Source organism: Cervus elaphus, chromosome 12 (genome assembly GCF_910594005.1).
Source record: "Cervus elaphus chromosome 12, mCerEla1.1, whole genome shotgun sequence".
NCBI classification, from domain to species: domain Eukaryota; kingdom Metazoa; phylum Chordata; class Mammalia; order Artiodactyla; family Cervidae; genus Cervus; species Cervus elaphus.
The window spans coordinates 64862313-64886620 of NC_057826.1; the positions used below are offsets into that span (position 1 = coordinate 64862313).

General features: G+C 43.0%; 2 protein-coding genes and 1 long non-coding RNA gene across 7 annotated transcripts in view; 1 reads left to right on the forward strand and 2 right to left on the reverse strand.

Moving 5' to 3' along the window:
- PAK6 (p21 (RAC1) activated kinase 6) overlaps positions 1-1356 on the reverse strand; it is a 38510-nt gene extending 37154 nt beyond the window's left edge. The window contains exon 1 of one of the 5 annotated variants that reach the window (XM_043920914.1): positions 660-1356. The gene's annotated coding sequence lies outside the window, so the exon portion shown is untranslated. Of the gene's footprint in view, positions 1-21; positions 103-430; positions 531-659 lie in introns of those variants that run through there. The other 4 variants (XM_043920909.1, XM_043920908.1, XM_043920910.1 and 1 more) reach the window with 4 other exon arrangements.
- An 11876-nt stretch (positions 1357-13232) lies between these two features.
- LOC122705197 lies at positions 13233-16852 on the forward strand. The gene is made up of 3 exons (XR_006344057.1): positions 13233-13349; positions 13426-13609; positions 16712-16852. It is a non-coding gene; the product is annotated as an uncharacterized LOC122705197 (long non-coding RNA).
- Positions 14903-24308, reverse strand: part of BUB1B (BUB1 mitotic checkpoint serine/threonine kinase B) — a 51142-nt gene continuing 41736 nt past the window's right edge. The window contains exons 19-23 of the mRNA XM_043920431.1: positions 22228-22377; positions 20469-20611; positions 17759-17930; positions 16862-16968; positions 14903-15453 (exon numbers count right to left, since the gene is read on the reverse strand). Of these exons, the coding sequence (XP_043776366.1) occupies positions 15225-15453; positions 16862-16968; positions 17759-17930; positions 20469-20611; positions 22228-22377 (801 nt within the window). The 3' untranslated portion in view covers positions 14903-15224. The remainder of the gene's footprint in view (positions 15454-16861; positions 16969-17758; positions 17931-20468; positions 20612-22227; positions 22378-24308) is intronic.

The window sequence follows — 24308 nt, forward strand, 5'->3', positions numbered from 1 at the left end:
CCCTCCCAGCGGCTTACTCACCGGTGTGCCTGCGAGGCTGCCAGCCGTGTGGGGGAGGCAGAGGCCCCACGCCCCTCGGCCTGACACACACCGGAGCGTGCCGCGTGGGGTCGAGGGCCCGAGGGGCTGGCCCTCTGGGTCCTGAGTATGGCGGACCGGAGCCCTGGGCAACATCTTCCCCAGGGATGTTCCCAAACGAGCTCGGTGGGAGACACACGTGGGTGCTGACTGGCACTGCTGGAGAGGGACTGAATTCCTCTAGGAAGCTGAGTGCCCAGGGCTGCCAGAAGAGAGGGCAGCCCAAGCGCTGTCCGGCGCTCTGGGGTGTTGGCTTCCAACCTGGGACCACTCCCTACCCTGGCCCCCTGTGTGTCTCTGTCCTGTGGACTCAGTGGGTCCTGGGCCCATCTGAGCTGGAACTGCACCTCACCTGCTCAGGCCAGGTGCCTGGCATCCTTTTCAACACCACCCATCTTGGGCAGGCCCAGCATCGGTCAGGGTGAATGGATGCTGGATCCCCCACCCCCAACTCTCACTGGCCCCGCTGTGGTCTGCTCTCACACACTTGCTCCTCTCTCTCTCTCTCTCTCTCTCTCACACACACACACACACACACACACACACACACACGTGGGGCCACACCCAGCAGAGCCACCTACCTTCCCCAGGCCAGCCTAAGCCAATCCAGCCTCGATCTCCAAGTGCCACTCTGACCCTAGGAGCCGCTCATTTATAGAAATATCTCGTAGGAGGTGTGTTCAAAGCCGGGCGGGAGGACTCCGGTCGGCTGGACCAGACTCCCCTTCTCTCCCGACACATCCAGAGGACAGGCCGCCTCATCACCTTATCTGCTATTGCACTTTGCCGACTGACGTCTCTCCCCGGGCACCTTGGGCCCCCACAGCATCTTCCATATCCTTATGGGGTGGCGGCAGGCTTGTGGCAGGTCCCATCTTCCGTGGAGCCCCAGGTAGGGAGGGGAGAGCTGGAAGGGGCGGGACCCAGGTGCAGCTCCAAGTTTCCAGATTCCAAAATAATCAGATGCAAAAGGGAAGGAAGAAATCTCCAGGCCAGCGGGTGACTCAGTGCCCGTGGGCTGGCTTAGTCACCTGGATGGCTGCTCCTGGCTCCCAGCACCTCAGGCTGGGAGCGATGCCCTGCCCCCTGCAGCCAGCAGCAGCAGGCTGTCAAAGGCAGTGCGGCCACAGAGCCCCAGCTGGCCCAGGGCTCCTGGCAGGCGGGCTCCGGCTTCCTCCCCGGCCGCCTGTCCCTCCTCCACCGAGCACCCCGGCTCACTTTGGGATTTCTCCATTAAATCCTCAGGCAGCGACCTGCTCGTTTGGGGTGCTGAGCTGCTCCAACGTTGCTTGGCAATTTTGATATCGTCGGGGGTTGCCATGGGGAGGAGGGTGATGTCATTGACACAAAAAAACCCACTGAATTTACAAATCAGCTGGGGCTGGAGCTATTTATAAAAACACGTTTTTTCCTGCCTTCCTTTACTGAGGGGGAGGCGGGGGGAAGGGCTGCCTGTGCTCTCAGAGCGAGCCTCCCCTCCGCAGCCCCGGACCTCCCAGGCTCCCCGCCCCCAGGGCCGCAAGACCTGGCTGCCTGGCCACAGCTGGCTGAGCCCTGCTTTAGGGGTTTCGGTTGGTTTTGCTGTGAAGAGTGAGAAAGCGGCACATAGAGGGTGCTGGGCATCATGGGCATCAGCTTCAGGGCTTGGCAAGGACCCTTTGTTTCCCAGCCCCTGATCTGAAGTATCGGCCTTTGCAGGTGGGTGCTTAATCTCCCCTGGGGCCAGGGAGAGCTCAATCTTGCACAATGTCCTCCGGGTCCCCGAACCCACCCCATCTCCTCACTGGTTCTTTATCTTCTCCCAATGTCCAAGCCCAGTCTCGGGCCCCTGCTCCTCTCTCCCACACTCGCCCATGGTCCTGTTGGAAAACTATCCTATCCATGGTTTTGACCATCAGCCTGGAAATGCTCACTCCAGAGCCCAAGTCACAGCTGCCAAGGTGGGCACCACCCTCACCAGCCAGTTCCCACCCCAGTGCCCACTGCTGCTGATGGCCAGATGGAAACCCACCATTCCCCTCGATGCTTCCCCGCCCCCGCCCCCTACATCCAAGGCGGCACTAGGCTGCTCATGTTATTTTTGAAAACTCCTTCATGAATTTTCTTCCATAAAGAAACAATGTGGTGTTTGGTTAAAAGCCCAGGTTCTGAGTTTTCCATCCTGAGTTCACATCCCAGCTTTACCGTTCATCAGCTGAGTGACTTTTGGCATGTTATGTAACACCTGGACCTTGATTTCCTCATCTGTAAAATGGGGATGATTTCACCTGCCTACAGGGTTGTGGGAAATAAGTGAACAAAGCTCCTGGCACAGGAACTGCTCATCCTGAGAACTCAGAAAACATGAATGTTCTCAGCTTTCTGCTTCATGACTGTGCTGTTTGGGGCTCACTCTTATCCACCCGCCAAACAGCGGCAGGTTAATCTTCGAAACGATGACCCCAGTCTCCTCCCGTGTGAAGCTCTCAGGCTGCACACAGACATTTTGATTGAGCTGTGCAGTAGGGGACCACGTGGCCTGTATAGTCATAAAAACTCAATTAGGGTTTCTAATTACTAGTCATCTTGAGCAGAAAAGGGATTTTTTTGGGCAGCCATCAGGTAACTAGTTCCCAGCACTGATAAGAAATGTGGAGAATCAAGTCCGGGACAGAAGCCAGGCAGTACACTAGGCATCAGACCTGACTGCAGATTCCGTGCCTCCCCCACCTGGATGGAAGGTGCTCCCACCACGTGCTCCCCCTGCTGCACCTCTGGTCTGGTAGAGCAGAGGGCAGCCTAGTCACGGGCTCCCATTACCCACATGAGGTGGGAAAGAAGATTAGGGTGCAGGTGCTGAAGGAAAGGGTGCATGCATGAGTGCTCAGTTATTCAGTTGTGTCTGACTGTCTGCGACCCCCTGGACTGTAGCCCACCAGGCTCCTCTGGGATTCTCCAGGCAAGAATACTGAAGTGAGTTGCCATTTCCTCCTCCAGGGAGTCTTCCTGACCCAGGGATCGAACCCACATCTCCTGCAGCTCCTGCATTGGCAGGTGGATTCTTTACCACTGAGCCACCTGGGAAGCCCCAAAGGAAAGGGTGCTGGAGGTCAGAAATTAGTCAAGGGTCACCATGGGTCTTGGCCACTTTTGCTCATTCTTCCAAATTCCTGAGAGTAATAATCAGACATTGTTGATTCTGTTAGTCTTGTCTTCAGGGACTTTGGGAAGCTGATGCATGCACAGGCTAGAACTCATTCATTCCTCTACGTAATGTTGCATGGATTCTTTTTTTTTTTTTTTTTTGACAGAGATTCTTGATTTGGTGAGAATTGCTGCCAACCGAGACCCCTTTCCTCACAGGTTGTAGAAAAGGGGAAATCTGTCAGCCATTGGAAGAAACCCTACAAAGGCTTGGCTGCCTCTTGTAGGGGGCAGCCAGGCAGATGCCTGCATTCTTGGGCCACTGCCTGGGTACTCTGCACCCTTTGTTACCCCAGCGGGTCACCTCTGCTGATCCCAGCAGGCTGAGCTCTTGGGGGCAGGAACCCCAGCATGGTGCTCGGCACACAGGAGATGCTGAGGCACACTCGGTTGAGTGAACGAAAGCGTGAGGAGGTTCTGTGCTCTGGCCCCCCGTATACTTGGAACACAGTGAGTCATGGAGTTGCCCGGGACTCTAAAATCATCAGCCCTGCCCCACCTTCCGCAGGTGAGGAAACTGCAGCCCCCAGAGATGAAGTGACTCAGCAAAGCCACACAGGAAATTAGAGGCAGAGTCAGGACTGGAACTCAGCCTTCCTCCTCACAGGCCGGTGATGCTCCTTTTGCTGCCCACGCAGGCCCGTTCTGCTGAAGCCCCAAGAGTGAGGTATCTGCCGTTTAGTCCGAGGCAGCAGCGGGGCTGTCACTGTGCGTTTTTCTGCCTTTTACTCTTGGCTCCCAGGGAGTGGCAGTGTGTGAATCGGCCTAGATGGTATCCTTACAACTAATTATTACAGTCTTCCACTGTTCTCCATTTTACTGTTGAAAATGGTGATATTCTTAAAGCCTGAAAAGTAACTTGTCTGGTCGGCACCATTTTGGTGAGTCAGGTTCCACTGGATTGAAAGCTTACACTGAAATATCCCACCGACTGGCTTTAAACAGATCATCTGGGGATTGGTTTGGAAAGGCCCTGTAATAGCGAAGTCCTCACATTTTCATCGATGAATGCTTCCCAGGCTTTTCTTAAGAATAACAAGTTTCAGAAACAAAGTCTAGGGTTCTAACGTGTGGGAAAAAATGCCCTTTTACTGCCAGCTTTTTCTAGATCTTTAGCTTCTTTCCTACACTTCCCACCTCCTTTGTGCTGTGTGTATAGAGGGTTGCTTCACGTAGGCCTTTCTGACGGCTGTGTGGGCCTGTCTCCACCTGCCTACACTCGTCAGTACCTCTTGCCAAAGGGCCAGGAAGCGAGGAACAAATCTGCCTGCCTTCACCTCCACTGCTGTCCCAAGCCGGGGCAGGTTCCGGAAAGAAAGGGCTGGGACTAACGAGCCGGTGTTGTCATTGGAGGTCTGTATCCTCCATTCCAGGGCTGGTGTTACCTCAGAGGTGGCCCTCAGCCTGCAGCCTCCATGTCAGAGGTAGAGGCCCCACCTTTAAGAGATTTTCCCAAATGGCTTCCCACGGGGCGGGTGGGGTTCCCATAGCAGATGCCTCCAGAGCCCCCACTCACCCTCCAAGGTGCTGGTAGGGAGAAGGGCAAGCAGAGTCCTGGGGGTCCTGACTGGAAAGGAGCTTAAAAGGCCTTGTCATATAAGGGGGCCCTTCTGTGCCTCTCCCCCTGCCCTGCCCCGTTTCCCCCCTGTGGGGGTGGAGTGGGGCGAGGAGCCCAGGGTAACGGGCACGCCCTGGTGGTGGAGCAAGGTGTGTGGAGAAGGCCTGGCCGGGGGCTGTAAGCGTGACTGGTGGGACTCCCCACCATGCTCCTGGAGTAGGAGTGCCTGCTGGGCTGCTGTTAGGGACTTTCTCTAGGAATGCTTCTTCAACAAAAGCAAATTGGAACAACTCAATTTGACTCCAATAGGAATTACTATCGCTGCTGGCCAACGGCCTTGCTGCACGGCCACTGCCCTTCTGGCCTTGATAGAGGGCTCCGCAGCGGCCCTCTGACTAGAAGTAGAGAGGGGATGACGAGGCCTTCCAGAAGCCCAGTTTGGGCTGCAGAACCCGTCCTGGACACCGATGGGCAGGGCAGGTGGGGAGGAGGCTGGGGGGCCACGGCGCAGACTGAGGGAGACAGGTATTCATTCCCTGAGAAGCTGGTGTAACAGCTCTCAAGCTAGGAGCCTGGTGGCCACAGTCCGTGGGGTTGCAAAGAGTCAGACAGGACAGAGTGACTGAGCACACATGCCTCTACCACCGCCCCGCCCCTCCCAGCCCCTCTGCTCCTGGGAAAAGCAAGTGGGGAAAGCAAGAAGAAAGGGTGACAGGATCGTGGCCAGTCGGGAGACAGACCCAGAGCAGACTGCAGTGTTAGCACACGGCCTGGGAAGGCAGAAGGCAGACATCACTTTGTATGGCCTTCCCTTCTGGCCCCGCCTGTCACAGTGCTACTGGGGACACAAGGGAGGATTTGGAGTGAGTCTGGCAAGGGTGCCTGCTCTTGACCTCCAGGAGAGGTTTCCTCTCAGGAGAAATGGGATTTTTCAAGTAGGTGAATAGGGAATGGAATTTCTTTTTCTAGAATCAAGTTTGTGAAAATTCCTGGTTTCGTGAGATGGAGGTGGCCACAGAAGAGAACATGTTAATCAAGTATATACCATGTTCCAGGATAGGAAGGCTTGGCTCTCCCTGCTTGTTAGATCACTGAATCCTTAAAACACCAAGGGGTAGGTATTATTATCCCAATTCATATAGATGAGCAGTCTGCAGCTCAGAGTGTTTCAATAACTTTCCCTGAATCAGCTAGGAGGTGGCAGAGCCAGGATCAGCGTGCAAGCCCTGGCTCCTGCTGTAACGCCCTGTGCCAAGGCAGGAAGCTTTGGCGTGACTGTTTCTGGGGGACACTGCACCCTTCGGCTGAAGGGAGCCACTCAGTCAAGGTCTGGCCACAACCTGCTCTGACCGGGCTGAGTGCTGCCTTTGGCTGACTTTCATTGCTATGTGACAAGGACACAGACTTTAACTTAGAATTCAGGAGGGGGTCAGCCCCCAGTTCCCAGTTCAGTGGCTAGCAGTAGGTCCAGCAGATTCGGTTGCTGGCATTTCCCAGAGATGAGACTTCCTGGGAGCAGCCTTAATAGGAGGGGCTGGACCCCTTCTGTCAGAGAAGGGAAAAGGAGGGACTAGAGGAAACTTCACTTGAGACACAGCTGAAAAGAAAAGCCTTCTGTGGGTGATGTGGGTGCCCCTTCTCCACTCTGGCACATACAGCTTTAGAGGTGAGCAAGGCTGGTCTCCGGAGGCTTTAGGGGATTAACCCTGAAGTGTTAATGGTAATGTGGGGGCTGGCTCAGAAACTGGTCAGAGCAAAGTTGCAAACTGCAGAGTCCCAAGTGCACAGGCCCCTGCCATCCCAGGCCCATTGCCCCAGGAGAGCCTTCCAGACACACCTGAGCTTCTGCTCAATGAGCAAGGGCGAGTGATAAGCCTGGCAGCACAGGAGAAAGCGCAGCAGCAGCAGCACATGCATGGAGGGTTCCCACTGCATCAGTGACTGGCCAAAAAACCCATTTTCTTGAGCAGACATTAGAGACTATGCACAGTGCTAAGCCCTTGCCACACATTAACTCATTAAATCCTCCCAACAATCCGATTAACGAGTCCATTCAATAAATAGCTATTGAATACTTACTAGGTGCTAAGCTCTGTGCTAGGCGCTAGGGGTAACTTTGTGGACAAGTCCCTGTCCTCATGAAATTTATAATCTAGGTGGGAACTATTAACTATCTCATTTTAGAGGTGATGAACCTAAGGCCTCCTGAAGTTCTTGCTCAGGTCACTAAGTGACAGGGCAGGGGTTTGAACCCAGGCAACGTTTCAGAGTCCAGGGTGGTGTTTTCCTACCAAATTCTGCCTTTTTTTCCTTCCCAACACCACCCATGTGCAAGACACTACCAGTCGCCTCTCTAAATCTGTCTCATATCCCCTTTCTGACTTGCTGGAAGAAGCCCAGCTTATTTGCATGTATCCTTTTCCCCTTCCTGTGTGCTCACGGAAGGGCTCCTCCCTGGCACCAGCCCTGGGGGTAATCTCAATTAGTTTGAACCAATCTTGGTAATTCCCTTCTTTTTGCCAGGGACTGGTTTAGACCCTAGGCATGTGACAATCCAGACAGGAGTGCAAGTTTGCCTAAGAGTTTTTGGGAAGAATTTCCTTGCACTGCTCCAAGCTGTTTGGCTTGCTGAGGGAGCCAACTGGGTTCCAGAGGGGGACCAGCCTGAGGACAAAAGCCAGCATGCTGAGAATGGGGAAATCGGGAGCATGGGTCTTCTGTGAATTGCTGGGCTTCAGACTGTTATGTGAGATGACAGATATTCTTACCCATTATGCTAGTTCAGATTTTCTGATTTTCGCAGCTGAAAACTACCTGATACAGACAAGCTCCAAACCCTGCCATGCCCTGATGAACCCCCAGGACACTGTAACCCATGCTGGCCCTCACTTCTTCAAAGTGTCCTAACACATCTGCTCAACTCCTTAGCTCTTGGTCAAGCCTTACCTTGAGATGTTATAGAGATTCCCCTCTATATTCTCTTAGCCTTTAACCTATAATATCCTGTCCCAGTAACTAAAATATAAACTCTCTGAAGGGAGAGAGCATGCCTCATATTCTTTATATCCTTCATGGTGCCTGACATTAAAAGTGGATCCCCAGTAGAGTTTATATTTATTGGCTAATCATTTTTGCCACATCTCAAGAGATTATTTGCTGTCCTGAAGGGGGTAAATGAACATGTTCCAACAAAGAGTAGAACAGGATTCAACAGGTTGCAACTAGAAGCCTGAGTGAATAGGAATGTCAGGTATCTCCACTGTACTGTAGATTCCACGATGGGTTACACTGGCTCTGGCTGCCTCCTGTACCCAGCTCTGGGCTGACTGCTGGGCAGACAGAGATGAATCCACTGCTTGCCAGGAACCATGGAACTTTCAAGTTTAGCAACCATATTGTGTTAATTCTCACAACTGCCCTTAGCACTAGTTTATAGATGGCAGATTGACCCACCCTGATCAAGCAGCCAGCGTGGAGCAGACCTGGGGTTGCAGCCCAGGTTTTCCAGTTCATGAATCAAACTCATAGGACTTCTTGCATTCTGTTTCCTTCTTCCTATCAAGCAAGTGGTCACTTTTCATCCACTGGCTCAGGGGAGGGATGCAGCAGAAGGTGATATAGAAGTGGTTCTGAAAGCCTAAGCTTAGCAGCAAGAGTCTCAGGAAGACACTAAATATCTTGGCCTTAAATGGGGTGAGTAAGTCCTGTGCCTAAGCCAGAAGGGGTTTCCCCTGGTGAAGGAGAGAAGAGAGGGCAGAAGAGTGAGATACATCTACAGATGGCGAGAGGAGAGGGAATCCGCATCCTGCTTCCCACCAGTGCAGGCAGCAAGACCCTATCTGATATGTATCATCAGGGCAAACAGGACCCGAGGCAACATTTAAGATTCCTGTGCTCTGAACATGGCCAAGGAGCAGCAGAGAGCTGCAAGCCAGGACTGAAACAGCCTTGTGGGGTGAAGATGGGACTAGATGGACCTTCCTGATAGCTTAGAACTTGGCTGATCTTGAGATTGTTTAAGTACAACTATTTGGTTTCCTGAATGTCACTCCCAATAGAAGTAACTATTTCCCCTTTAGAATACAGAACATCATGTTTCTTTCAACTGCCTTTATTATATTACAGATTTAGCTGTACTCTGTGCAGTAAATTATAGTAAGGCCCTAATCTAGCTGAGGTTCCAATTTACTCGAGAAGTTTCCAGAGGACTTTAGACCACATTAGAACTAAACCAATACAAACATCTATAAACATCTGTACTAAAAGCTTCATTTAGTTCTAAATACTCTATAAAGTAACCTATCTTCACCTTAGAGGACAACACCGGCTTCAGAGAGGATAAGTAACTTGTTCATTGCCACACAGCCAGGATTTAAACCCAGGCATTCTGGCCATAGAGGCAGCATCTTTAAACGCCAAGCTAGTGGCACCATAGGCAGGGGGCCACCTCAATACTGAGGAGATTCTGGTAGGCCTTAGGCCTGTGAAGCTGACCCGCTATAATGTGAGCACCACATATAAGTTGTAACTCTACTATAAAAAGACACATGTACATGCACCTATCCAAGGCAACTATAATGGTATAATGCAGCCAGGAGCTATGGGGCCACCCCAGTGGCCTATACCACTTGTCGACATGCTAGGTAGGGTACTGGATGTGCCTGCTTGGGTGAGTTCTGAGTGAGTGGCTTCCTTATCTGTTCAGTGACAGTGTAGGTGATCTGGACGGTCTCTCCTAGCAATGCCAGCTAACTTCTGTCTGCTCTGCCTAGCTCATATTTCTGCCTGCCTGATTCCTTCAATTCGCTGGGACTCCTTGACTTGCTGTACCACACACTCACTCACCTTCAGCTGTCTCATTTCCTGGAATGAGCGTCTCATTGAAGCTTCATGTGTCATCCTTTTCAGTATTTTTATCACTTCATTCTAGAGTTACCAGATTTTTTCCAATTCTGTTTTAAAAATGCAAAGGCAAATGTATATTCATCTTTTTGTTCACAGATTTTAATGGGTATTTGTTTTTATGAAATGCCATCCTCACTTTGCTAATTATAGGACTGAAGCAATTAAATGTATCAGAGGAACAGGCCGGTAAGATTAAAGAAACATACCCAAAGGGACACACTAGAAATGAAAGTGAGGCAATTCCAGACACATCTGCAGCCTAGGAGAGATTTTTCCTCCTCACCAAGACTCTGATGTAACTAGCTTTTGAACTTGTGGCCACATTTTTCACATTTTAATTCACTATTTTTTTTTTAAACTCACTACATATTTAATTCACTCCTAATTTCTAGGACTATATAAAGTTAATAGACAGTCCTTTGTTCACAAGGGGTTTGAGAACTAGCAGTGTGATTGGGCAACCACTACTTCCCATGGAGAAGTCAATTTGAATTAGGGGACAACACTGCTCGGCAGCTGAGACTTTGCTATAGGAACCTCTAAAGAGCAAGACTGTTGGAAGTAGTATGCTTTGATGGAAAAAAGTATGCTTACAGACATTTAGCCTGAGTTTATTAGTTTGTTCTTTTCTTAATCATACTATGTCAGTTTGTGGAAACTCAATGAGCTTTTATATAAAACCTGTAAAATGCTTTTTGTCTTGAAAAAAGTCAAATTTTGTCATTCAAACCCCAGGTCAGACATAGGAAGTTGTAATCGTAGGAAGATGATAATTTTAGAAAGAGTATTTTGAATAGAAACATTATAAAATATTTGAACATGTATGGATTTTTAACATACCAAAGATGGAAGTTTAGATATATTATCTTCAATAATGTAAAATTGTTTTTACTCTCTCATTTTAATTCCAAATTAACCTTGTTTTTATATTTGGATGATAAAGTCTCCTAAATTTCCTGCTTAAAAAACAGAAACCCAATATTTATTAGGGCTTTTGTTTTTTTAATGTGGAGAAGGGAAAAGATGACAAAACCACAGCCCATAATTTTTTAGCCTAGATTATCCCATAGACATAAAAGAAGTGATCAGAATGTTCAAAGTGCTCAGAAATGCACAATTGAAAAGTAAAAGCCTTTTTTCATTCCTCTCGCTGCCCCTCTCCTCAAAGACAACCACTTTTTCCCCTTCAGTTTTTTTTTTTTTAAACATAAGCTGAAATGTGTGGAATTCTACTTTCAAAGTCTAACTCAGGTTCTGCCATCTCTACAGGCTCATGCCAAATTGGAAGACTTGGGCTTCAGCACCAATGCCCAAGCGCCACTGCCATCTACAGAAATGGTCTGATTTTACCTCTGCATTCGTTTCAGGCTCCTCTTCTCCCAGGGTTGGTTGCACTGATTACCCCTGTGGGACTCATGAGACTTGGAGGCAGGAAGGACAACTATTACAAACAGTGCTTGATCTTTGAGTATCTGTGCCAATGCTTCTTTAAGATAAAATCTTAGGAAAAATTTCTCAGATTTAAATTAAATAAATATTGCCAAATCACCTCCTAGTAGTGTACCAATCTGCACTCCCACTAATAACATCTGAGTGTTTATTTCCACTCACCCTCACAAATACAATGTTCAACCATTTACTATGTGAATGATGAAAATTTCACATTTATTTTGCATTTTATTTAATTAGGAATGAGAGTGAACAACTCACATGTTGGCCACTGAAATGTTTTTAGTGAATTGTTCATACCCCCTTTGTCTATTTCTACTGGTTTTCATTTTTTAAAGAGTTCTTTGTACCTTAGGTATAAAATAGTGCTTTGACTGTGCTCTAGGCACTGGGGTTAAAACAAAGTAAATCCCTGCCCTTAAGGAGTTTAAATTCTAGTAGTGGGATACAGGGGAAAAGGATAAAATATATTTCTAGATATGCTATGGAAAAAATAGATGATAGGTATGGAAAAAATAAAGCGGGGTAAAGAACTATAGAGAGTAACAGCAGTGTGTATAAGGGTAGGCATGGTATTTTGTACAGAACAGCCAGGAAAGGCCTCTGATAAGGTGGCGATCTGAGAAGACACCTGAAGAGGAGGAGGGGAGTAACGCATGTGAAGTAATGGGAAAGAATATTCCACGCAGAAGAAATGGAAAGCTAAAAGTTCATAAAAAAGGAAACTAGTTGGCATGTTTCAGGAAGAGAAAGGAGGTGGGCATGCTACAGTGGAGTGAGGAAGGAAAAGGAGTCAGGGAAGAGGCGAGGGAATAGCCACGTTAGACCTGGTAGGGTCTTGCAGGCTGTGAGAAGTCTTCCCATTTTGAGCTATGTGAGACTGGAAGCCACTGGAGGGTTCTGCTTTGACTGGAGGTGGGTGGGGGAATCAGAGAGACTAGTTGTAAGACCTTGAGATAATGCAAATGAAAAATGATGCAAACATGTGGCAAGTGATTATTCCTAGTTTGAGCTTAGAGTTTTTTTTTGGTGGGGGTGAGGGGAGATAGGTGACTATGTTAGATTTTGTTTTTTTATCTATTATAGTGATAAATAGCAATCTTCTTGGTTTATTCTTGGTTTTATGTCACAAACAAAAAATTACAAAGTCATCTAGTACATTTTCAGCTTTTTACATTAATGTTTTTGATCTTTTTTTTTTTTTTTTTTTAGGTAGTTGTGAAACAGGAGAGACTACTGCATATAGCAGTGCAATTTATTCATTGCACAAGGGTACCAGGTTGAGAGGATAAGTGGGGACTGAAATCCAGTCAAGCTATGGTGCTTAGGAAGGTACTGAATCCACTAGGAGGAGCCTTTTTCTAATGTGCACAAGGGTGCTGTGAGTTAGGGATTCCCAGGTGACTCAGTGGTAAAGAATCCACCTGGCCAAGGAGATCTGAGTTTGATCCTGGCTGGGGTCAGGAAGATTTCCGGGAGGAGGAGATGGCAACCCACTCTGGTATTCTTATTTGGGAAATGCCAGGGACAGAGAAGCCTGGCGGGCTACAGTCTGTGGGGTCGCAAAGAGTAGGACACAGCTGAGCTTGCATGCATGCTGTATGAACTAGCGCTGGTACTGGTTCATCCTCTAATTAAGTTCAAACTCTAATCCATGCTTCAATACCAGCTACCTGAACTGCCACCTTTATCCTATTAAATATTTGTAGCTTCTTATGTCTTTGGTGGAATCAAGAACCTCATTAAAATTGAAGTTTGCCATACTAAATTTTTTTTTTTTTTAATGCATTTTCCTCACTAGGGAAGTCTTAATTTTAGGGGCCAGTTTGGAAGCAAATTTGGTGTAAGAGTTAGTGAGGCTGGAGGAAGAATTCTTTTTCCAAAGCAATAGAAAAGAAGCATTTCTTTGCTGTCTTTGCTTAAAGATTTTAGCCTAAATACAAGAGTCATTTCAAAGAGCTTTCTGCTAACCCTCTGAAAGGCTTTCTTATCTATCTTGAGATAACAGCCCAACTAACAGCCTGAAGTCCTAATGCTATAGGAGCTCTTTTTATTTCCAGATTCAGGTTTGGCAGCAGAGCACTGAGACTTGGGTGGAAGCTTTGTTGTAGAGCTGTCCCAGGGGGTGAAGACTCGAACAGTGGTAGAAGATTAGTGGATGCACACTTTGTGAATGGTGAGGCACTATATTTCCATGGTTTCTTTTCAAACAAAAGTGAAAATCCTCTTTTCAACTGTGTTCTTTTCCTCAGGTCCATCGTTACACTATCACTGCCTTAGTGAGACAAGAAATAACCATTTGAAGGAAGCCAAAGAGAGGCTTCTTTCTCCCAAGACAAGCAACATAAACTATAAGGATGAGGCAAACGCGCCCACTTTATAGTTTTATGCTCAGGCTAAGAGAAAATGAAGACATCATAGGTCCTAACTGATCAGGTACTATTTTCTTCCCTCTACAAAGAAAGGATTAGAAGGGATGGGGAATGCAGGAAGAGGCGGCAAAACAGTTGCAAGTTCCCTAATAAATTAACTTCCTCAGATTTTCCTCCCTCTCCTCAGAGCAGACTTTCAGAAATAAAGCTTTATCCATAAAGCAGTGGTTTGTCAGTCATGCTGTCAAGGCTGCTGAAAAATTCACTAGATGGAAGCTAAGCCTATGTTAAGAAAGAAGCTAAATTTACCATCCAGCCTCAGAGTAATGACTTTACATGTCAAAGCGGTGGATTGAGAAATGAGAGAACAGCAGAGGGATAGATGGGTTCAGTTACATAAAAGATACAGTATATAATTTTATATCTTTAGTTGTACAAGAAACAAACATGAAAATGTATCAAAAGTCATATTTTGGTTAAGAGCAAAAATTTCTAAGTTGATTATCCTTCAGATGCAAGTCATGCTTCAGTGCTTCAAGTATATATGCTTAACTATTTTTATTTAAGATATACTTAGAATCTTCTGCTTTCCAGCAATTTTAGAGCAGTAACAGTGACAACTAGAGTAAAAAAAAAAAAAAATCAGGCGCCAACATAAGAGGAACATTTTGATAATTTTGATATTTAGATATGAAATAGTTAGTTTTCACTGTCCTTTTCTACTGATTTTCTTCCCTATCTCCAAACCTGATGTAATTCAAGCTTCTGTTTAGTGGTCTAATGCTTCATCTAGACCTATGTACTCCCAAATGATTCCATGTGTCAAAGTCATCTTTTTATTCTAACATTCTGCCTCTTCAAATTTTTCAAATGAAAAACCTTCTTCTAATCCTTCATTAACCTTGCCCCTAACAAGTCATTTTGCATGTAGCAGAATGATGATCATTCCACTTCTGAAAGGTTGCTAAAGTCCATTCAAAACCTTTTTTCCCCTAACTCACACAGCCCTTATCAAGAGGCCCAGCAGCAGCACCACTAGATTATATAAGGAGACCAAGGGGCGTGGTGGATAAAAAAATGAAAACATTAAGACATAATAAAAACAACTTTACCACTTGAAACTTAAGAAAATTCGGCCTTGTATAAACCATTTTATCTACTTTTCAATCTAGACCATTTAGTGGAAAGTCAGGAACACCTACAGGAATGGTTGGCTATTCTGTATTGTTATGATCCTATAATAATAGTTGTAAGTCTAGAATACACAAATTTCCATGGTAAAGTAGCTCCTGTCTGCATAATCAGGCTATTTATTATCTTAGTTGGCAAAAAGTAGATGAGATGTTAGAAGCACAAATTTAACAAATACTATTTTATTATTTACAAAATACATAGTGATCATAAGGATACATGTAACAAATTACAAATGGGAAAAGTACAGGGAAAAGTTGAGGCGAATGTGTTAAATGACAGCAAGGTACCCATTAATATTGAATCCATTTAGAATAAAACTGTTCTTTGTTCAACTTAGTCAAGGCCAAGAGTAGGTACATTGTTGAGCAGAAAATGCCAGTTACCTAGAAATATACTTCTACCAAAAAGTAGAAAAGTATTAGTAGTGTACCTAAATTAAATCGCAGCATATACAGATCCAGTGTTCCACAGTACAACCATTGGTTTTAGGCAGGAATCTGTGAGCTTGACTGCCTATCTTGCTGGAAGAGGAAAGCCCCAGGACTGATTAACTTCCCCACTTTCCAAAAAGCTTTGTTCAGGTGACTTTGGAATGTGGTGTCAAACACCCCATTCATTTCTGCTGCAAGTTCCCCCAGAACAGACACTGTGGACTCATCACTGGCATTCAGAATCCGCAAAAAGAATTTATTCCACAATTCACCATCTTTTAGCCTAAAAATATATAAAACCATTTTCATCAGGATTAGGCATATAGGAGTCTGAATTCTTTCTGTGTTTAACTCAATGGTACATTTATGCACCAACATGGTTTAAGGTAATACCTAACTCTAGGGTTAGAGATCACTCAAGTAGTGCCCTTTGAAAGTGCAAGGTGAAACTACAAAAAAAAAAAAAAAAAAGACTACCACAGTGGGAAACATTATAATACAATGAACATACATAAAGGGAAAGAAAATCTTTCATTTGAATCTATAAATTTCCTCCATGTACTGAGATGCAGCACTTCTCTTCTACAACTAGAAGAAAAACAAAATTTGTCTCCTCTCCTCTAACTTTCTTAACATCTAGGTCATTAGAAAGATGACAGCTTCCTCTCTCCCCTTGCCCAGTAGTTTATTATCTTTACAACCTTCTCAGAATCTCAAGCTCGACTGCAGTAACTACTGCTTAAGTCTATAATGTTTGTATTTAAAATTTTTTTTTTTAAAAAAAATCAGATAAGCTTCTATTATTGTATAAGGCAAGGTTGTTAGAAAATCCCATCTGCCCCTACCTGCTTCCGCTCATCTAGGACCATAACCAACTGGAGATACCTAACTCTTCTACATTATGCCTTAATTATATTTCAAACCTATTTTGAAAGTAAATGTTAGAGACAAATAAGACTGGCCAAATTCTGAGTAAAGAAAAATTGCTGGGAGGGGAAAATGGAAGTAAAGTGGTGTTAAAGTATCAATACTGATTTTTCTTTTAACTAAAGAATCTATTAGTAGGTGATAGATTGTTATACTTATTCTGGGAAGTTAACAGCTATGATAAGGTAAGATGGAACATGGGATATTTAGTAAGTATTACGAGCAGGCTGGAGGGAATACTAAGGTTCTGAGACCAAGCAACTCTTATTAAGAGAGCATTTACTTCCTCACCAAGGAGATTCAATTCTCTGCTTTGGTTTTATCCATTCATTAAATAAATAATAGCCTAAAATTAGTATGTAATTTAGAAATTTAACTCTCTTCAAGAGATGCTTATTACCTTTTCATAAAAGCAATTAAACAGGGGTATAAGACTAACACCAATTGGCTAGAAAATTATTCTCACAAAATGTTTCTATAAGACTTCTAAACTGAGAGACTTCCATACTCTAGTCAACCTATATGTCATATTTATATATCTAGGTTCAAAATAATGTCCTGAAGCTGAATCATTTGATTCCCTTTTTATTAATAATTCCTTTGTCCTGCACAAGGTACTCCACTGAAGAGCTAATGAAAACTGGTTAAAATGAATGAAAGCATGGCATTTGGATTAAGAAACAAGCTGTCAAGGCAGAGAGCGCACCGGAGACAAAGAGAAGATCATTTGGACAGGTAAAGACCCTGAAATCACCAGTACTTACTCAGAAATATTTTGGCTAAGTTTCCAGAGGGACCCATCCCAGAAGACCTGTAGGTGCTCCTTGAACAATAATAAATGTGCTAAATCTGCTATACCAAACAGATCTACCTGAAATCACAAAAAGCACTATCAGCTAAAATCATTCTCTGCTACTATGATGCCAACTTATTTATATAGGACGTTGACAGGCATTATAGTGCTTAGCTAAGTTTATTTTATGACATACATTTTAGTAGACTGTTCCTTATCCTTACAGTAAAGGGAGAAACTCCCCAAAGAAGTGAGCAGCAGAGCCAACTCTAGGAATTATCCTTAAGAACAAAAGATGACAAAAATACCTGGACTGTCAAATTGAAATTTGTATACCTACTAAATATGCATGGACTCCAGCTGTGATCTAAATGTGTTGCACATGACTAGTTCACGGTTATGCTATATATTGAATCAGCAAATGCCATATATCCAGAGCTGAGTCAGATGGGACTTTTGCATATAATGCCACCATATAAAACACTTTACATTTGTCCTAATGTTCTTTTTATATACATTATTTCATTTATTCCTCACAAGAATTCTGATGTACATACAGCAAACTATTGTCTTTATTTTACAGAGAAGATCACAGAAAATGATTTACAAAATACAACACAGATAAGTAGTAGAAATGGCCCTGACACTTAGGTTACTGAGTTAGTCATGTGTCTGCACGTGTGTGTGTATATTCTTCAGTGTTGTGACAGAAAAATGGTACATTTTGCTTGAGTTGGTGATATATGAAAACTAGGTCATCTGTTTCAGGAGAGATCGTATCAGTAAACACTAGCTTTCATGGCTTACTTAGGTAAGAAAGAGATTAAGAAACCCTCTCCATATTTGCTCTGGCTTATTTTACACTTACCTGGTAGGGAGAAGAACAGTTAGCCAGGATCTTTTGTCCTTCCAGGGTCTGCACAGTCCGAAAGCCACTGAGGTTAAAAACGTCTAGCTGTACCCTAAGGTCAACACTGTAGGAAAAGTCCACTATCTTCAAAGCTTGATTGTTCTTATTAAAATCATAGGGATCGTGGATTCTAAGCCCAGATTTAAGAGAAGGAGATAAAAAAAACAGGCCATGAAAGAAGCTGCATAGCTGGTCTTTTTTAAAAAAAAAAAAAAGCAAAGAAAAAAAGGAGGTACTGCAGGTGTGCTTTAGCTATGCCAATAGCTCCCTCAAGTGGTTAGTTATGAAAATGCACCTATAAGAGAAGTGCCTGTATCCACCCAACTGGGGAATGTCAAGAGTACTTTACCCGCATAAGCTGTATCGAAGCCAAAGTGCATGGTCACAGCAGAACATTTATCAAGTTTCCATATTATATAAACTAAGTACTAGAAGCAGAATGCAGGCCTCGGCCTTGTACTATAGATATTTTTTTTTTTTTGGTACTATAGATATTAACATATATACTAGCAATAATTCATACACTAACAAGGATTATGATGGAGGAAATGAAGCTTTTATAGGTGGCATAGCATTTCTTGTTTACTATCATAGATTAGGCTTTCTGAGTGTCATTCAGACTCCTTCCTTGAGTTTAATTAAAAACGTAAGACTGTTTTTTGGTAAAGTGACACCTTTACAAAATACTGTAAACTATCCTGTTTACATTAAACTAATACCATACTCTATCTTACTCTTATCTGTAATTCCAATCCTTATTTCCTCAAAAAATACACACACACACAACTTTATAGCACTAATCCACTACTGATTTTCCTTGGAATTACCTACTCCATGTAATAAAGCTGTTCTCCAAAGAGATAATAGGAACTATTTATATGAGGAAAAAATGGATTATTTTTTATGTGTTCCTTTTCTTTCTCTGCTTTCTCAGTTCCTGATTGATATCAATGGCAGGTCCTATATTTCTGAATAGAGGCTTTGATTAATCCTATCACATCTCCACAGCACCAGATTATCTATTTTACTTTAAAATTTACAACTGTTCCCATTTTTCATTACATTTTGGCCATAAAACTGTAATTCCCAAATATTTTCAAAACTTGGGAAAGGTAGGAAAATGTTTCTTAGAATAATGAAAAGCAGAAAGGTCTCCTAACTCTCTAATCATCCATTCACTGTTACCCTGGGCAAGACATTCCACTTTCTTGGATCTCATTTTACACACACACAATGTAGAAACTGCATTAAATGATTTCAAAAGGCTCCTTCAATTCCTTGTGAATCTACACAAACTTTCCTATCAAATTTGAAAAGCTGTGACGTATTAAAAGGCAATGTCCCTTGAACACTATGTGGTTTTCTGGAGTCCTCTGGGGACTGAGAGGATATCTAAATATACAGAATACAAACGCCCAATCCTAAAAAGGCTTAAAAAATCTCTTTGCCTATAATTCCTGAGAAAAGCTAGAAAAACTCCAGTACTATCCCTCTGAAATTTCAGTGCTGTGAAACAGAGTCAAAATAAAAACTATACCAGGGGTTTTCACATTTAGAAACATATGGGGAGATTTTTGGTGATCACAATGACTGGTTGACTGTAACTGGTATTTAATTGGGTGGGAGGTAATTACAGGGGAATAGCTATAAAAATCCTGAAATGCTTGGACTAGACCTGCACTAAGTACCTAAGGTACTCTGGATGAGAAATGCTGCTGTATTATGCTGGGGGAAGCCTTTAAGACTCCACCATCTCAGGAAGGAAGGTAGGATGCTCTAGTTCTTTTGGTTATGATTGCAGGAATACATTGGAGATTCTTTTAATTAATTTCCATGCCAACTATGATCTGGAGTCTAATTCAGTTTCTTCTTACAGAATAAGTAGTCAGAAGAAATGGAGAGAATGATTCCAGCTTTTAGTGTACACCAAAGACCTCAAAGAGAAAGTTAACTGCTTACCCAAGTCACAAGCTTGGGACAGAAAAAGCATCTTTAAACTACACTGCTTACTCAAATACCATAAGAACAATGACCACTAGAAGGGTGTGCTGGTCCTCTAGTCCTTTCCGTAAAACAAAAATTGTTGACCATCTTTGCCTTGTTTATGTCTCAATGTTTTCTATATTTTCTTAAGAGTATCTGGGCTTCATCTCTTATTTCCTGCTCTGTGCTCACCCTTGAACTTGATGGCTAAACTGGATTTCAACACTAAGCCCCTTTTCTTGGCATGGTTTGCATTCGCACTCTGGTTTTACTTACTTCTCTCGGCAATTACCTCAGCGTGGTATGATTTAAACTTTGGTCTCTGAAACTGAGCAGTGCCTCAACTTTGCTAGCAATCTACCTGGTTCTGCGCTGGTCCCACACAAAGAAACACTAGACAATCTACTTCACATTCCCCAGATATTTATCTTTTACATCTCTCTTAACAGGAATCATCACAATAGAGTTAATTCTTTTTTTCTGGATTATTTCCTCAATGTGTGTCTTTTTTTCCTTTGAATACTTTTAATCTATTCTCAGTGACTACTGACTTTTAGGAAGCAAATATCCTCTTAACATACAGTATTCTTTAATATGGTATTTATCAAAAGGCAAAAGAAAAGGGAAACTACCCATGTTTTAAGCTAAAGCTGACAGAATTATAAGGGAATGAAAAGGGACCAACCTGTTTCTAAGAATCAGACTCCTTGGGCTCAAGTCACCATGGACTATTTCTGCTTTGTGTAGTTTCTCCACCATTGTCAAAAGGTTATAAATAATCAATACTGTCATTTCATGGGTGATAAATTCACTGTGTTGAAGAAGATCCTGGAAATAGAAGGACAGAAAATTATTTAAATTGGGGTGACATATTCAATACCTTGCTTACTGCTGCTCTGTACTCTTCCTGGTTCTCTATTAGAATGTGGGCTCCTTTGTAGGTTGGTTTTTGTCCCATTTTTGACAATGCTGCTCTCCAGTAAGACTGTTCATACAGGGTAAGGCTAACCCATAGTAGGATCTCTATATAAATGGCAGTTTAAAATTATCTTCATGCCAAAAATTTTGGAGAATTCATATTACCATCAAAATTGCAGCAAAACCATCATTATGTTGTGTACCTGAAACTAATATAACATTGTATATCAACTATACTTCAACTTAAAAAAAGAGAGATGAGAAATGAAATAATCTCAGAAACATTAAAAAAATAATAAAAATTAAAAATAATAGGAGAAATAATCTCAAAAATACTTAAAAAAAAAAAAGCCGTAAAATTGTCTTAAGAACATTCCAAAGAATAAAATCACATATCGTAGGGAGTTCTCTGGTGGCCTAGTGGTTAGGATTCCAGGCTTTCACTCCCAAGGGTCCTGGTTCAATCCCTGGCTGGGGAACTGAGATTCCCACAAGCCCTGCAGCATGGTCAAAAAAAAAGATATCTTGTGTTTGGGTTCTAAAAATAATCCAGAGGGGTAGTACAGATAAAACAAGAGTGGCAAAAATAGACTCTGGTTTCCATTCCTCATGTAAGGAACTTGGAAGTTGCTACTCTGTCCGAACATGTAAAAAGCTGAACAAACTAAAACGTCAACAACTCTCCTAGGATCTGTAAGTATAGGGGCAGCATCCACATTTTTGTGAATTTTACCTCTAGGAGCAGATCAGGTTTTCACAGTAAATATCCTAGAAAACCCCCCCCTACTGTTTCCAGCAGGGGGAGGGGAAAAAGAAACATTTGAAATAGGCCAGAGCACTCTGTTCTTTTTAATAAGGCCTGCCTTCAGGGGACACTAGTTAACCAGAGCCTAACATACTGGGATATTATCAGAGTCTACTTGACCTTGGATAAGAGAAATACCCAATTCCAGCCCACTCCAGCTATTTTGTCCCACCTAAGCTGGGCAGGTGGGAGGTATGCGGGGTGGTTTAGGAAGCTAAGAAAGTTGTGAAGTTCCCAGTCCAAAGGCATATGCGCATTACAAAAGACGATGAATAATAGCACTGTACAACACTTTCCTTCCCCTCACATGTTATCATCAAATTACTAAAGGGCAATTCCTTTTACCTAGTACATCATGTCTGGCTATCAAGAAAAAATTACAAGGCATACTAAGACACAAAAAACACAATTTTAACAAGTATCAAAGCCAGACATGGCAGGGATATTGGAATTATCAGACCAGGAATTTAAAACAAAAGTGGCCATGAGCTGGTGATGATCATAAATGACCGGGTCATTACACAATTCTGTCTCCTTTTATGTTTGAAAACTGACACAATAAAGAGTTAAAAGGTGTTGGTCAAAATAACTTCGGAAAATAAATTAATTAGCCTATTTCTAGAAGATTAACAGGAATTGTATACTAAATTCCTTTGCCAAATGGCATACAAATCTCTCTACTTGAGGATTTCAAATGGTATGTTTCCATATTATTGCAAACCTGAAGGGTGAAGCAGTTTATATATTGATGCCAAACGATACAGCCATCTTGGTATTGATAACAGGTACACAAATTATCACACTCCTCATTTAAACGTTCCTTTAACTTGAAGTTGATATAAAAGTCCCACGGGACAGGTTGAGAAGACACCTGTAAGAAAATATATTTTTTTAAAAAAAGACATTAGAATCTATGGTAATGGTTGGCAGATTGAAAACATTCCCTCCAGCCCTTCTGATATCCTGACAGAAATAGTAGAAAAGGGATATTTTGAAAAGGCATAAACCTTTAGTAAAGAACAGAGCAGCAGGATATTCTGGAAGCTGGAAACAGAATATTAAGAGGTAATATTAATCCACTTAACAGACACAAGAAAGCTGATTCTAGCAGTGGAGAAAGCTGACAGCAACCAAATTTATATTACAAGACCATCTTTCTGTAATATAAAACTGGTAGCACTAATTATCTATAGAGGTAAGGGTGAATGTGGAGCTAAAACTGGAGCTGTTGAACTCTGTTAAAGAGAAAGTTAGACCCCTGACTACCCCTCCAGCTCCTGTAGCCCAGCCTAACAACTGCCTCTCTTTCATTCTTGAAGACTATTTTTTTCCCTAGAGAATATAAAACAGAAGGTCTCTAGACTAAAGGACACTTATGCACTGTTGAGGGTGGGAATACCATATGGAAAAGAAGAAAAAGTTTATTATATGTCAAATGTTAAGATGTATCTTCCTGCCCTTCTACTTTCCAGACTAATTTCCCCATGAACCTTTTAGGAGACTAGCAGCCAGGATTATATACCTTAGGTAAGAAACCAGAAGCTTTCTCTGAGGTATCTGATAAGCTCAAGAGAAAAGACCTAAAGATTGGGGGTTTTCCAACATGAAGGTCAAATGAGATCATTGTACAGTGAGGCCTACAGCTGTCAAGGTCCCTCAACATACATAGTTTTAACTGGTTTTCTACAGTCCCGTACTTAAATATGAAGAGAGAGCCAAAGACTTGAAGAAAGCCTCAAATATAAAAGATGGAGATCAAAACAGACAAAAGAAAATAGATGAAGAAGGGAGAAAGCAAAATTAAAGCACTGTTAATATACTCAGAGAGGTAAGGACTATTTCATCTCTGAAATGAAGAACAGAATTCTACAAAGAAGAAAAGTTTGAGAATAAAAAAGAACGTTTACAAATACATGATAAAAGAAATGAAAAACCCAGTAAAAAGGCTGAAAATAAAGTTGACGAAACATTCCAGAAAGTAAAGCAAAAATATAAAGAGAAAACAGGGGAAAAAAAGATAAGATTTTTAAAGAAATCTGTTCAGGAAACCCTTAATCCTAACAAAAGGAATTCTAGGAAATGAGGACAGCAAAGACTGAGAGAAGAAATAATCTTTTCTTTGAAGATAACTTCTCAGAACTGAAGGAGTTTCCAGATTGAAATGGCCATCAAGTGCCTAAGATTATGGGTGAAAACAGACTTTTACCAAAGCATGTAACTGTGAAATTTCAGAATCCTGGGGACAAACATAAGATCCTACAAGGATCTGGGGAGCAGGGGTGGGGCAAGTGGAAATCAGAGAATGGCAAAAGATTTTAAAAGCAAGGTTACAAGCCAAAAGCTAGTGGAGCTCATCTTCAAAATTCTAAGGAAAAAAGTCTTGAACCAAGAATTCTGATATCCACCTAAACTACCAATCAAGTAAAAATGTGGAATAAGAAATTTTCTGACATACAAGGTTTCAAAAATTTTACATCCTATGCATCCTTTCTCAGGGAGCTACTGAATTATGAGGACTTAAATCAAGAAAGAAAAAAAAAAAACAACAAGAGGGATCCAAGGTAACTAGGCAGTATAAAAAAGAGGTAATATGAATCCCTGGGATGATGGTGAATGGAAATTTCAAAGTAACATAGTGTGTGTGTGTGTGTGTGTGTGTGTGTGTGTGTGTGTGTGTGTGTGTGTGTGTGTGATGATGGTGAATGGAAATTTCAAAGTAACATAGTGTGTGTGTGTGTGTGTGTGTGTGTGTGTGTGTGTGTGATGATGGTGAATGGAAATTTCAAAGTAACATAGTGTGTG